Source organism: Cricetulus griseus, chromosome 2 (assembly GCF_003668045.3).
Source record: "Cricetulus griseus strain 17A/GY chromosome 2, alternate assembly CriGri-PICRH-1.0, whole genome shotgun sequence".
Lineage (NCBI taxonomy): Eukaryota > Metazoa > Chordata > Mammalia > Rodentia > Cricetidae > Cricetulus > Cricetulus griseus.
In genome coordinates this window covers 422,316,238-422,329,187 of record NC_048595.1, presented here as the reverse complement: position 1 = coordinate 422,329,187, position 12,950 = coordinate 422,316,238, and the positions used below count along the sequence as shown (strand labels likewise).

The window sequence follows — 12,950 nt, the reverse complement described above, 5'->3', positions numbered from 1 at the left end:
TTGATATACCATCGATTCTACTCAGCTCAGAACAAAGCCAAATATAAAGAAATGCCTTACTGAGACAAAAAATATTTCCTTAATTTAACAGTATATAGTGAAAAAAAGCCACAAAACCTTCAAGTATAAGAGTGTTTGAAATAAAGTTTTGTGATGAGCATGACTTTTTCTTTATTGGAAATTCCTCATTTCTTTAAGAAATATATCTAAACATACTTATTGTAATTTTGCATTTGAATAAATTATATATACAACACAAGTAATCTTTCGGAGTTCTTAAAAGATACATTTTTAGACATTTTTATGGTTACTTTAAGATCAGCTAGATGGGTATTATTGGAAGATGATTTTGCTTTAAAAATATTTGTTTATTTTTATTTTATATTTGTGAATGTTTTGTCTGTATTTAAGTAAAGTGCACCATGTTTGTGAAGGTGCCCACAGATGCCAGAAGAGTGTAAGGGACGTGGAGTTACAGCTAATTTGAATGTTTAAACTCTTGAGAATATTTTAATGCCAATATACAATGAGATTAACATTGTACTGGATAGTTTATGCCATCTGAGAGGAGGAAAATTCACTTGATATAATGTCTCCATAAATTTGGCTGAAGGGCATCTTGTTAGTCAATTAACAATTGTAGGTGTGGCCACTACGAAGCTGTTGTCCTCAATTCTATAAAAAATCAGGCTAAGCAAACAATTAGGAGCCAGCCCATAAGCAGCACCCTTTTATGGCCTTTGTGTCAACTCCTGCCTCCTTGTTCCTGCCCTGTTTAAATTTCTGTCCTGATCTCCTCCAACGATGAACTATGATGTGGAAGTGTAAGACAAACAGTTTCTTCCCCAACTTCTTTGGTAATGATGTTTCATCATAGCAATATTAATTCTAACTAAGCCATGAACTTAAAACTATATAAATCCAATGCCTTCTTCATGCTGTATATTTCTTTTTTTTTCATAATGGGAAAATGGGGAGCATGCAACAATATTTAAATATTGTAACTAGACTATCAAATGTAACTTCCTAAATGTGCTTAGTTTTTTAGATCAAAGGTCAGAATTGCACTAAATATTTAGGAAATCTTTTCACTTAGAGAGTAATCTGTTGATTTAAAATAAAAGTTTAGCACCAATGGGATTTAAAATAATTAAAATCAACATTTCACAAACTTGCTTGGTAGTGTTTTTTCTCAACCAATATTTTATTTTTATAAAGGATATTTTTAATTTGCTGAGAGCAATAAAATAGAGATCAGGACTAAGTGTTTTACTGAGTTGTGTTCTCTATCCAACTTGTATTGAATATTACTTATCAACAGAAATTCATTTTGTTCTGAACCTTGTTAGTTATACAAAGAAGAGATGCCCTACAGACCCAGTAAAATGTAGAATTGACAAAAAAATATATTGACTCATTTTGTGTGGAACACAGCTCAGCCAATATCCAGAAAGAATAGTTGAATGTATTTATGATGTGGATCATATAAGTTTAATTCAAATCCTCCTAAGAACCACTATACCTGTTATATTGATGTTAGTGAAAATCTAGCAAGCAGATCACAGCTGCTTGTAATCTTACTTCCCATACCTCATTTCTCAACCATCTTTTGGATTGTTTCTTCCTTCTTAAGAGTCCAGATCATGACAAATTATATAGATCTCTAGGATGGAGAAATGGCTCAGAAGTTACAGCCAGTGCTCTTCTTGCAGAGGACCTAATTTGGGTTCCCATCTGCTTTTGAGGGCAGCTCATACTGATAGTAACTCCAGTTCCAGTAGATCTAACACTTTTCTAGACTTCCTTAGTGGTACACACACACACACACACACACACACACACACACACACACACATGCATACATGCACATGTGCACACATGTGCTATCACCCTCTCTTAAGTAAATTGATTTTAAAACAATATTATCCACCAAAAGGTCAGTGCATAAATAGCAAAGTCCAGAGGACAACTGAATGAGTGCTTAGTCCCAAATGGGATGACTTTATCAGCCCTACTCAACAATTGTCACCAAGTTTTAGGGGGCACAGTGTAGGAGAGCAAAAGAATTGAGGAGCTGGATAATAGGGAAGAATGCTATAAAATACAAACTTCTGGACTTCACACAACACAAATGGGGGTTTCATTCACAAGATCAGATAGCCAACAGTGATGCAGACATACTCTTCAGGGCCACTGTTTTCATCAAGATAGCCAACCTAGAATAGCCAACAGTGATAGGGACATACTCTGCAGGACCACCCTCTGCTGAGGAAGTACTGAAAGTTGATAGTTATTAGGAAAGGGCAAATCATTCTTTTATTGAGTGCGTTCCCACTTGTAGGTTTCATAGGCTGTGGTGGATTACCCAACACCCATGCACACTACCACCAAGAACAACAAAAAGAGGGCATGGAGTTGTGGTGGGGTCTTGTTAAGGGTGATACATGGAGAATTAGAGATGAGGAATGGGGTTTGGATATGATATTACTACATAAGTTGCATGGTATACATGTATGAAATCCTTGATAATAAAGAAAAATCATTAGATTTAGCTCTCACCCTTGCATTTCTTGAAGCAGGCTTGAGCATTACTTGAAGTAAGGAGGCAAAACTGGCTCAACCAACATTGAAAATATAGTTCTGAGAAGGTGGAACACAGCATGTGAAAATATAGTCCCATGGCTAATCTTACTTTCTAAGGAAGGAGTGAAATGTAATCTTTATTTTTAGTGTATGTATGTCTACCTGAAAACTCCACACTCTATCACTGTATAGAAAGGCAGGTGTTGGAATTCATGGGTATAAAGAAATTTCAGCATGGTATGTGTGGAACTGGACACTCAGAATGAGACACAGAAAGTGAACAGGAACGATAAACCCTTAAGGCTCTGGACAGAATGGAAGTCATTTTTACATGTAAATATTGTGATTTCAAGCCTGTCATAGTGTCTTTCAAGGAAGACTAAGTCAGGTATGTTGAAAGTTTGAGGCCCATTCAGACAATATAGAGAGTTTCATACCAGCTTGTGCTATAAACTCTATCTAAAAGTAAACAGGATTTCAGAGACAAATAGTCTGTATTGTGGCGAAGTATCACATAGCAGGCAACTTAATTTAATAGTTTACTCTCTCACCTATCTTGAGGTTTGAAATCTAAAACTGGCATCCCCAGGTTCATACATGCTCTGAGATTCAGTTAGCAATCTCTCTTGCCTCTCTGTAGCTACTAATAATGGCTGTAAGTACATGGCATCTTTTGCATTTTAGGTGCTTCACTCCAGCTTTGCCTTTATGGTCACTTAGCTGTTGTTCTAGGTAGCTGCACTTGCATGGTATTTCCTCCTCTGGGTATGTGTAGTATATGCACTTGTGTGTGAAAATACACTAAGTAGTACAAGAGCATGTGAAGTTCAGAATGTCTTCATTAGCCACTTTCCCACTCTTTTGTTTGTTTGTTTATTCTAAAACAGAATCTCTATGAACTTACAGCTCGTGCCATTTTGGCTAGATTGGCCAATAAACCCAGGGGTGTGCTTGTCTCTGCCCTGTTCAAACCCCAGTGCCAGGGATAAAAAGGTGCATGATTACACCTGGTTATTTATTTGTTTGTTTTGTTTTTACATGGGTTCTGGGGTTATGAACTCAGATCCTTATCCTTGAACAGCAAACACTAGCCAGTGATTCATTTCCACAGCCCAGCTGTCTTCCTCTTGAATGGACACAGAACACATTGTACCAGGACTACCCACCATCATCTTAGATTGATCCTATTTTTAACAAATACCTCATAAAGAGAAAACTTTTCACTACTTATGGTTTCTGAGGTTCTAGTCCATGGTTTTGTGAACCTGTGGGGAGGCATTGAAACATGGATGGAATGTCAGTTGGTCAAGACCACTCTTGAATTGAAGAGTGGAATATCCCTCTCTAGGCTTTGACCATTATTCAAAGTTGCCACAACTCCCAGTAGTGCTGTGGATTAGATCTATAATAATCTCCAAATCTTTTACATTAAAATTTTGTTATGTCTATATACTTACTGGGAAGACAAGCTTTAAGGTAATCTTAAGTATTAAGAAACAACCCCTCAGAATTTTTTACCTGTGTTCAGTATCCCACCCCTGTGAACACAACACCAGGCATAGTTATTTGTCATTTCCATATATAGGACATGCAGTTGTGCATATGAGTGTTCTATCCGTCTCTGTCCCCAGCATCTTTGAAGTTATTTTTACTTTATTCTGGGTATACTATGTAACTATTTAATGAATATATATTCAAAATACAGGTTTTAAGTTAATCACTAGCATTGTAAGATTCACATTCCAAAATTTTAGCCTATGGAAAATTGATCAGTATATTAAATGTTAAAGATGTATACAGATTTATTTGTGTACTGTGAGGGTGGAAGACAACATAGATAATAGTACACAGACAAAGCACACATGTTGGGTGCCAATTGAAGGCAGGGTTTAAATGAGTCCACTAGACCCATGATAAATAGTATTTATTATGGAAGCATTTACACAAATAATATTAAATAACCGCCTTAGTCTTCCTGCTCCAGAAGATATGTTCTCTGCCCTTCCTTTACTCTCACCATGCTCTCATTGCAACCAAAGAGAGTGATCCAGCCCCTCCTATGCCTTAGAAGGGATCACTCTGAACATCTGAAACCATGCCTACAGGATGTGGCCACCACCACACGTTCACTGGCAAAGTAAGATATCACTACACAGTAGATAGTAAATATTTTTATTTATTTATTTATTTTTTGGTTTTTCAAGACAGGGTTTCTCTGTGTAGCTTTGGAACCTATCCTATCTCACTCTGTAGACCAGGCTGGCCTCGAACTCACAGAGATCTGCTTGCCTCTGCCTCCCGAGTGCTGGGATTAAAGGCATGTGCCACCAATGTCTGGCAGTAAATAATTTTTTAAGTGTGTTGCTCTCTTCTTTCAGTTTTATTTATAAGGAAATAATTACTTTATCAGAAATTTGGGCAAAGTATAAATCCTAAAGTGAACTGTATTTAGATGAAATTAAATCTTCCACTTGCATTCCTTTCTATAAGCTCAGCAATGGGATTATTTCAGGTATCTTCTTAAAAGATAAATTAAGAGATTCCATGAAAACCACTGTTTTTCTCCTTGTTTGACATGCACTATTAAACAATAAAAAAGTCTAATTTCTTTCTGAAGGGGCGGTGGCCTATGATCCTTGATCACATTTTAAATAACTTGATGAATTGGAATAAACTATTTAGTAATGCATTTTGTGTAAGATAGTATATCTACAGGTTATATAACTTGAGGTGCATCTTTGTCTTTTCAGTGTGCGCAGGAACAGAGAATAAACTGAGCTCTCTCTCTGACCTGGAACAGCAGTACCGAGCCTTGCGCAAATACTATGAGAACTGCGAGGTAGTCATGGGCAACCTGGAGATCACCAGCATCGAACACAACCGGGACCTCTCCTTCCTGCGGGTACAGCTGTTTCTTTTTCTATTCTTCTTTGTGATTGGGCATGATGTCCCGACGTGCAAAGGGAGTCCTGATTGATTAGACGTGGTAGCTCTACCCTTCTGCCAGGCAGTCTGTGACTGTCGGCCAAAGATAAGCAGCAGAGAGGCACCTGTGGGAAAAGACTAGGAATAGCAATGCCAAAGTGACTGACGACCCAGCTTAGAGGAGTTGCTGTCACCATTAGATTGATAAAAAGATTCTGTCAGTGTATAGCACAGACCATACTGCAAGTCCCTCCTTCTCTGACAGGGTGAGGACTAAGAGAGTCAGAGAACCAATCAGATAAGAATGGGTGGCTTTAGCTTCATCCCTTTTCTGGCTCATTTCTGTCACTTGGAAGAGAGGACAATGGAACAATATAGTTACCCCTCCTAATTCAAGCCAATGATATATTTTTTTGAAACTGTAAACAATTCAAAGTGGACTCAGAAGAAATAACAAGTACATGCATACATCCATGTATTACCTACTAAAATTACATAACAAATGTGACTTGAATTCTAGAAAGATCCAGCCATAGAAGCACTCAGCATTTGAGTCCTTAGCTCTTGTTTCTAAATTGTACAGAATCTATTCCAGGCCATATGTGAGAAACTTAATGATGTTGTAGCAAAGGAAAACTAAAGGAGAAAGCTCAAACTGAGGCAGAGCAAGTAAACAGTACATGAGATCCAAACAGTGTGGCAGGAATAAGGAATGCACTCTAATGACAACTGTGCTTTCAGTTTCCCATGTACTTCGCTTATTTGCCAAATCACTAGATTTCATTGAAAGCCAAAAGTGTGTGTTTGCGACGCATATCTATATTATGATACATATTTATATTATATTCTTTAAATAATACAATGTGAAAATGTTTATAATTATGTAAACCTTATGATCTCATAATACAGTGACACAGTTCTTTCAAATGTTAACCTTTAGAATATGAAAGTTACATAGAGAATATTGAGCAACATCCTTTAAACCATGTGTCTAAAATTCATAGGAAACATTGAATGCAATATTTTGAATATATTTGGGGAATAAAAAATAAATAAGGCCAAGATTTCTATGTGGAACTAGAAGTATTTTCTTCTAATAAGTATTTGCTGGCTCCTAAATAGTTTCTGTAAATGTTTATAAATCTTGTGCTAACCCACACACATCTATAATTTCATGTTTTATTAAGAGTAATTTTAATCATTTTCTTTTTAACATATTTTATTCATACATCTTGTTCCTTTATAATACAATTATTATTAAATGTGACATGTATTTATTTATTAACAATAATCTTAGCTAACCTACAATAGCAAGTAATTTCCTCTTGACTACAACTGTTCTAGACACTGAGCACACACTTCTAAATAGATCACATATGACTCCTGCCTACAAGGAACAGAGAAGTGGAGATGAAGAAAAAAATATGAGTAAAATGAAGTATTCTACTGGAACAGTAGTGTGGCTAATGCCAAAAATATTTAGGTGATGTCAGCATCCAAGCAACATTTGATTAGCTGAAATTGTCAAGGGACATTGAAAAGAGAAAAATCAACCAGTAGACCAAGAGTCTCATTTTGTGTTCTTCAATGAGCTAAGAATTGTGATGTGAGAGAGAGAGAGAGAGAGAGAGAGAGAGAGAGAGAGAGAGAGAGAGAGAGAAAGGGAAAGTAAGAAATATAGAAAGAATTCCTGTCTGAGATTGGCAGCCCTATTTCCTACTAGTGAGTGACGTGTAAATGGAATTCTTAATTGCTCTAGTCAGATATAGAGGGAAATGATGCTGAGAGATCAGAGAGGATCAAGCCACAGTACACCTTACCTCCTCAGGGTCTCAGCAGAGAAGAGAGCAATTTCCTGTTTCTCCCTGCTTATATCCTGTTTCTGCCCAGCTATGTCACTTCCTGTCTGTCTGTACAGACCTTCAGACCTCTATGGTAAGCTAGTGACAAGCTCCTTTCTCTGACCCCAAGACAGGATTTATTTGTACAAGAAAGATATTACCACATGTTATTTTTAATTGTACTCTAGAGTATTCTAAAATCCTTCTAATATGGAATTTTATTTATTCTAAAAATCCCAGTCTGGCTAACCTGTCCTTATAGTAGCTTTCTGTCTCAATAGATAATTGACCAGTAATGACACATTAAAAACAGAAACTATGCAATGAAATTCTGGTTCTTTATATCACGTCACCCATCCATATAAGATTTGAATTGAGGAGGCAAGCTGTAACCTCATGCCAACCATTGTCTTGGATCACACAGCCCTTAGATGTGCTCATGTGATTATTATTTACAGAATAACTTTTCATAGTTGTTCACAATTTTTCTCCTGGAAGAATAACTTAAATCTATCATGTATGTGGAGAGGCATAATGGGTATCAATTTCTTTCTTGATATATCCCTGCCATTAGGAGTCACAAAAATTATTTTATCTTGAAAGAGATATGATGGGGGATGTCCTTCTGTGTATATGTCTCTCTTATTGGTTAATGAATAAAGCACTGTTGGCCAATAGGGAAGCAAGTTAAGTGGCACTAGGGGAGGAGGATTCTGGGAAATGTAGGAAAGGGAGAAGTCACCATGTGATCCTGGGGACAGAAGATGCAAGCTGCTGGTGACCTGGATAAGATAAGTCTCTATAAAATATATAAATCAAGCCTGGCGTTGTTGGCGCACGCCTTTAATCCCAGCACTCAGGAGGGAGAGGCAGGCCAATCTCTGTGAGTTCGAGGCCAGCCTGGTCTCCAGAGTGAGTACCAGGATAGGCTCAAAAGCTACACAGAGAAACCCTGTCTCGAAAAACATATATATATATATATATATATATATATATATATATATATATATATCAATGGTTATGGTTGATACTTAAGACAGAGATAGCAAATAAGAAATCGTAGTCATTGGCCAGCAGCATTGCAACTAATATTAAACTCTGTGTGTTATTTGGGGGCCCTAATGTGGTGGTGCAACTCAGGCGGCTGCCAGAAAGAGTTATCATTACAGAAATATCCCATTCTTTTTTCATATCAAAGCAGCATGGTGGTTCTGACATTGTTTTTTTTTAAATTTTTTTATGAAAGCACTCTCAGTTCTGTGACTTGTAACAGCAGGTTACCTACAGGCCAAATTTACATCATAACTGATCACTCAGTATTTAGAAATGTACCTTAGTGTACTAGGTGATTTGTTCACTACAGATGTCAACAGGTATATGTTTGTATATGTTTTTGTGTGTTCTGCATGTGTATGGGAGTGCAGATGAACACATACACATATGGCCATGCAGAAGCCAGAGCCTGACATCAGATATCTTCCTTGATTGCTTCTCCACAATATTTCCTTGAGACTGTTTCTCTCAATGAACATGGAACTCGTCGGTTTGGTCCTACCAAATACCAGAGTTCCTTCTTTCCCAGCCTCCTCACTGCTAGGATTAAAGTTATGTTATGCTCTGCTCAGCATTTTATGAGATGTGCTCAGGATCAAACAGGTTCTCACACTTGCCAGCAATCATGTTACTGACTGATTCTCTTTCCATCCCCAGTGAGTAATTTTGAAAACTATTGATCTGTTATAGCGCTTCCTTTTATGGTAATATGTTTTCTAAACAATATGAAAGTTTCTTTTCATGGCCTTATTATTTCAGTGCCAACATACCCACAATGGTATCTACGTGAGGAAAAAGTGCAGGGTGTGACAATTAGAAATCCCACCCAGGAGTATTTGGTATTATATCCAATAGCATTCAGGTTTTGTATCAGTTAGTTCCTTGTCTCTTTTGGTACCAGATCATAGCCATCTTTGTCTTGTGGTTTAAACGTCAGAGAGAAATGTACAGCCAGCAGAGTTGAACCAGCACTCTGAAACAGACATGCAGAACAGAGAAAGAGAAAGAGAACATATACCCAGATTATTAATGTGAAACTCATTTCAGTTGTGCCCAGTCATTTTATTCATTGTGCCCATGAGATACTTCTGGAACTTGATTGTCAGTTTACAATTTCTACCTTCCCCCATTTGACTGGATAAAAGTTATTTATTTTAGTATAACTGAAGCATTCCAACTAGTAACTCTACAAAGATCTCAAAAACAAATAAATAAATAGGCCTTTGAAATTAGATAGAAAATAGGTTGTGGACATAACCTAGTTGATGGGATGCTGGCCTAGCAAGCACAAGGTCCTGGGTTTCATTCTCTCTATCCAACAAAGAGTACAATCTGGATGTGTTTGGGGGGCATGTAAAGTCATGACAAGAGGAGCAGAAGATCTCAGGGTCTATCTTGAGCAATAGAGTCAAGGTCATCCTGGAAATGAACAGATTCTTCTAAACGAACATGGAGGAGGAAGAGGAAGGGGAGGAAGAGGGAGAGGAGGAATAGAAGTTGTGTTTTGAGCCTTTTAAGATCACTGGGATGCTTTGGAAAGCCTTACATTTTTTTCTTAGGCAACATCAGTTTTGATGAAATACATTTCAATGCATTGTTTTCAAGCTTTCATTATAGAAAAGATTCTCCTTCTGCAGCTTTTCATGCAATCTCCTTTTTCTGAATTCCTTTTTTGATGGAAAAATAATCGTGTTGACTGTTTTTAACATTCGACCGCTAAGCCAGCACATAGTTGGCTAGGAAAAAAGGCTCTAAAATTTATTTTATCACCACCACAAGGTTAAGGCATAAAATAGAGAGCAACAAGGCATAAAAATTACAGAATTGTGTTATTGTCTACACTTTGTGAACTCTCTAAAACAAGCCATGGTGTAGCCAGTAATGGGAATGAACCATTAGACCTCTTCCTTATTAGGATTCTGGCCAGCTTCTCCTCCTTTGTCATACATTGGTCTTCCTGACTACTGTGGGAATTCAGTAGTTTAGCTCTACTAGAAAGGTACCTGACCCCTCAGCTTTTATAGCTCAAATTTAATTTTCTTTTTTATATATCCATGTTAGCAAATAGTTATTAATTGTCAGCTATTTGTATATATTGTGGTATGGTGTTGCTGTGCTCGAAATATACTTCAGTCTCTGCTGTAATCTATGGCTTCACTTAGCTGTATGTACATGGTTTTGAAATAGTCTACATTAAGATTATAAAACAATAAACTTAAAATTTGGTGTTGAACTGGAATAGTAAAATTGTCACTAATTCATTGGACTCATGTATGCTACAATCCAAGTAATCACTACACATGAAAAATGAATAAAAATAAATTAATACACATGTTAAAATAAGAGCCACTATCTATCTATCTATCTATCTATCTATCTATCTATCTATCTATCCCGATCATCTATCTACCTATCCATAGATATATTACCTAGATATACACATTTTATTTGATACTGATTTTGAGAGGTAAGAAAACATAATTTGTATGATATTGATATGCTTCCTATTTATATATATACATATACATATACATATACATATACATATACATATATATATATATATATATATATATATATATATATATATGGGAATGCATGCTCTTATGATCATGTACCAAACTTTTAAAAGCATAATCTGTTTTAATCATATATTTCACAGACAGAATATATTTTAGCAAACAAGGAACAATACCACCTAAAAGATTTATGTCAAAAAATAACTTCCTTGAAAAGATGTAGTTCTTTTAATCAAAGAAATTATTTATACTTGAATTCAAATATAGCCTTTGAATTTTTTTCTTTCTTTCTTTTTTTTTAAGGGAATATGATATAGTTTTTTTTCAAGGTCCAAATACGAATAACTATGGCATGGGAACAAAAATTCAGGCTGTCATAAATACTATATTACAACACGGTGATAGTTTCTAGAAATAATACAGGGCTTTGGTGGCATGATCCTCATCTTGTTTGTCTACCATCATTCTTAGAAATGATTTTTCTATCTTGGTAACTGTTCCGATTACTATTTCTAATATGGGTACCTGGTCACCTGGTCTATTTCTTTACCATAGGACATAAGAACCTGGTGTTGTGGTTGGTCTTTGTTAACTTGACACGTGTATTTGGGAAGAGGAAACATGATTGAGAAAATGCCTCCATTCAGATTAGATGTAGACAAGTCTGTAGGGCATTTTTCTTAATCGATGTGGGTTGGTCAAGCCCATGGTAGGTGGCATAAGAAAGCATATAGCTTTTGACTTTCATTTAACATTTTAGTTAGTACATCATACTAATATGGGCCTACCATCATTCTTTTAAGATCTTGTGTATGGTGTGTGTGTGTGTGTGTGTGTGTGTGTGTGTGTGTGTGTGTGTGAACCCACTCATGCTTGTGTGTGCTCCTTCACACATAAGTGGAGGCCAAGAGAAGGTATTGGGTATCTTCCTCTATTGCACTCCACTTTATCATTTGAGGCACAGTTTTGCCTACAATGGCTGGCCACTGAGCTCCTAGGATCTGCCAACTCTGCTCTGCAGCACTGAGGTTAGAGGAGCACACAGCCATCCTTACCTTTTACATGGGTTCGGGGAACTTGAACTCTGGTGCTTTTGCTTTCACAGCAAGTGATCTCACCCACTGTTCTCTCAGCCTTCCATCATCCTCTTTATCAGGATATACACGGGATTCTTTATATATGATGCTGCTGATTTCTCCTACTTTCTGGGAAGCTTGAGGTTTGCTTGACTTTTCAGAGCTGGTAAATGACTGGTAGGTCTTCATTGTCTCCTCACATGCTTTCTTCTATTGGCAAATGACTGTAATTTAGAAAGTCAGAGAAGATGTACCTCGGAGAAATATGCTGGCTGGATTACTTAATCAAGACATTGGCTTCATTATTTTGTTCCTGAAGAAGTCTTCAAAGATTTTTGAGTTGTATCTAGTATTTGTTTTTGCCTATCCCTTAGCAGTCTTGACTCGAGTAAGGGCAAGCAAGCAGCAAAACCCAATTTGAAAGAAAATTCTGAATTATTTACATTGCACTTTAAGACAGGTTTTAGTGTCTACCCTTCATTGTCCTTTGAAAGTGCAAAGCAGATGAATGGAATAAAATTCATCATCATTTGTGTGGTTTTTACATTTGTGTGCATTTCCTGTATCCTCCTCACACATATAACTCTATGTCTAGGTGTATAGGTAAAGTTTTGTGTTGTATAGCAGGAGTTAGTAAAATCATACATTTAAGAATTCATTTTTATATATAAACAGATAACTTACATAATATTTATTTGGGTGAGAAAATGGTTCATGAAATAGTTTGTTTAAATAATGGCCAACCATGCTAACCTGTGTTTACTTTATTTCCAATTGTATATCAGACAGAATGACTTATGTAGGAGAAAATGATTGAAATAGGATTAGAAAAGTAGTGTTGCTAAAAACAAAAACACTAGAAATTGGAAGGAAAATATCATTAAATGGAGCATCGATAGCATTCTAAGATGGCCCTCATGTATTAAATTATATTAGCAAAAGGTTATACAACT

At 36.4% G+C, this 12,950-nt stretch overlaps 1 protein-coding gene across 1 annotated transcript in view; it reads left to right on the top strand.

The window, feature by feature from the left end:
• Nucleotides 1-4,678: 4,678 nt before the first annotated feature.
• Nucleotides 4,679-12,950, top strand: part of LOC100760475 (receptor tyrosine-protein kinase erbB-4) — a 658,968-nt gene continuing 650,696 nt past the window's right edge. Inside the window, exons 1-2 of the mRNA XM_035438839.1 lie at nucleotides 4,679-4,745; nucleotides 5,334-5,485. Coding sequence (XP_035294730.1) covers nucleotides 4,679-4,745; nucleotides 5,334-5,485 — 219 coding nt within the window. The remainder of the gene's footprint in view (nucleotides 4,746-5,333; nucleotides 5,486-12,950) is intronic.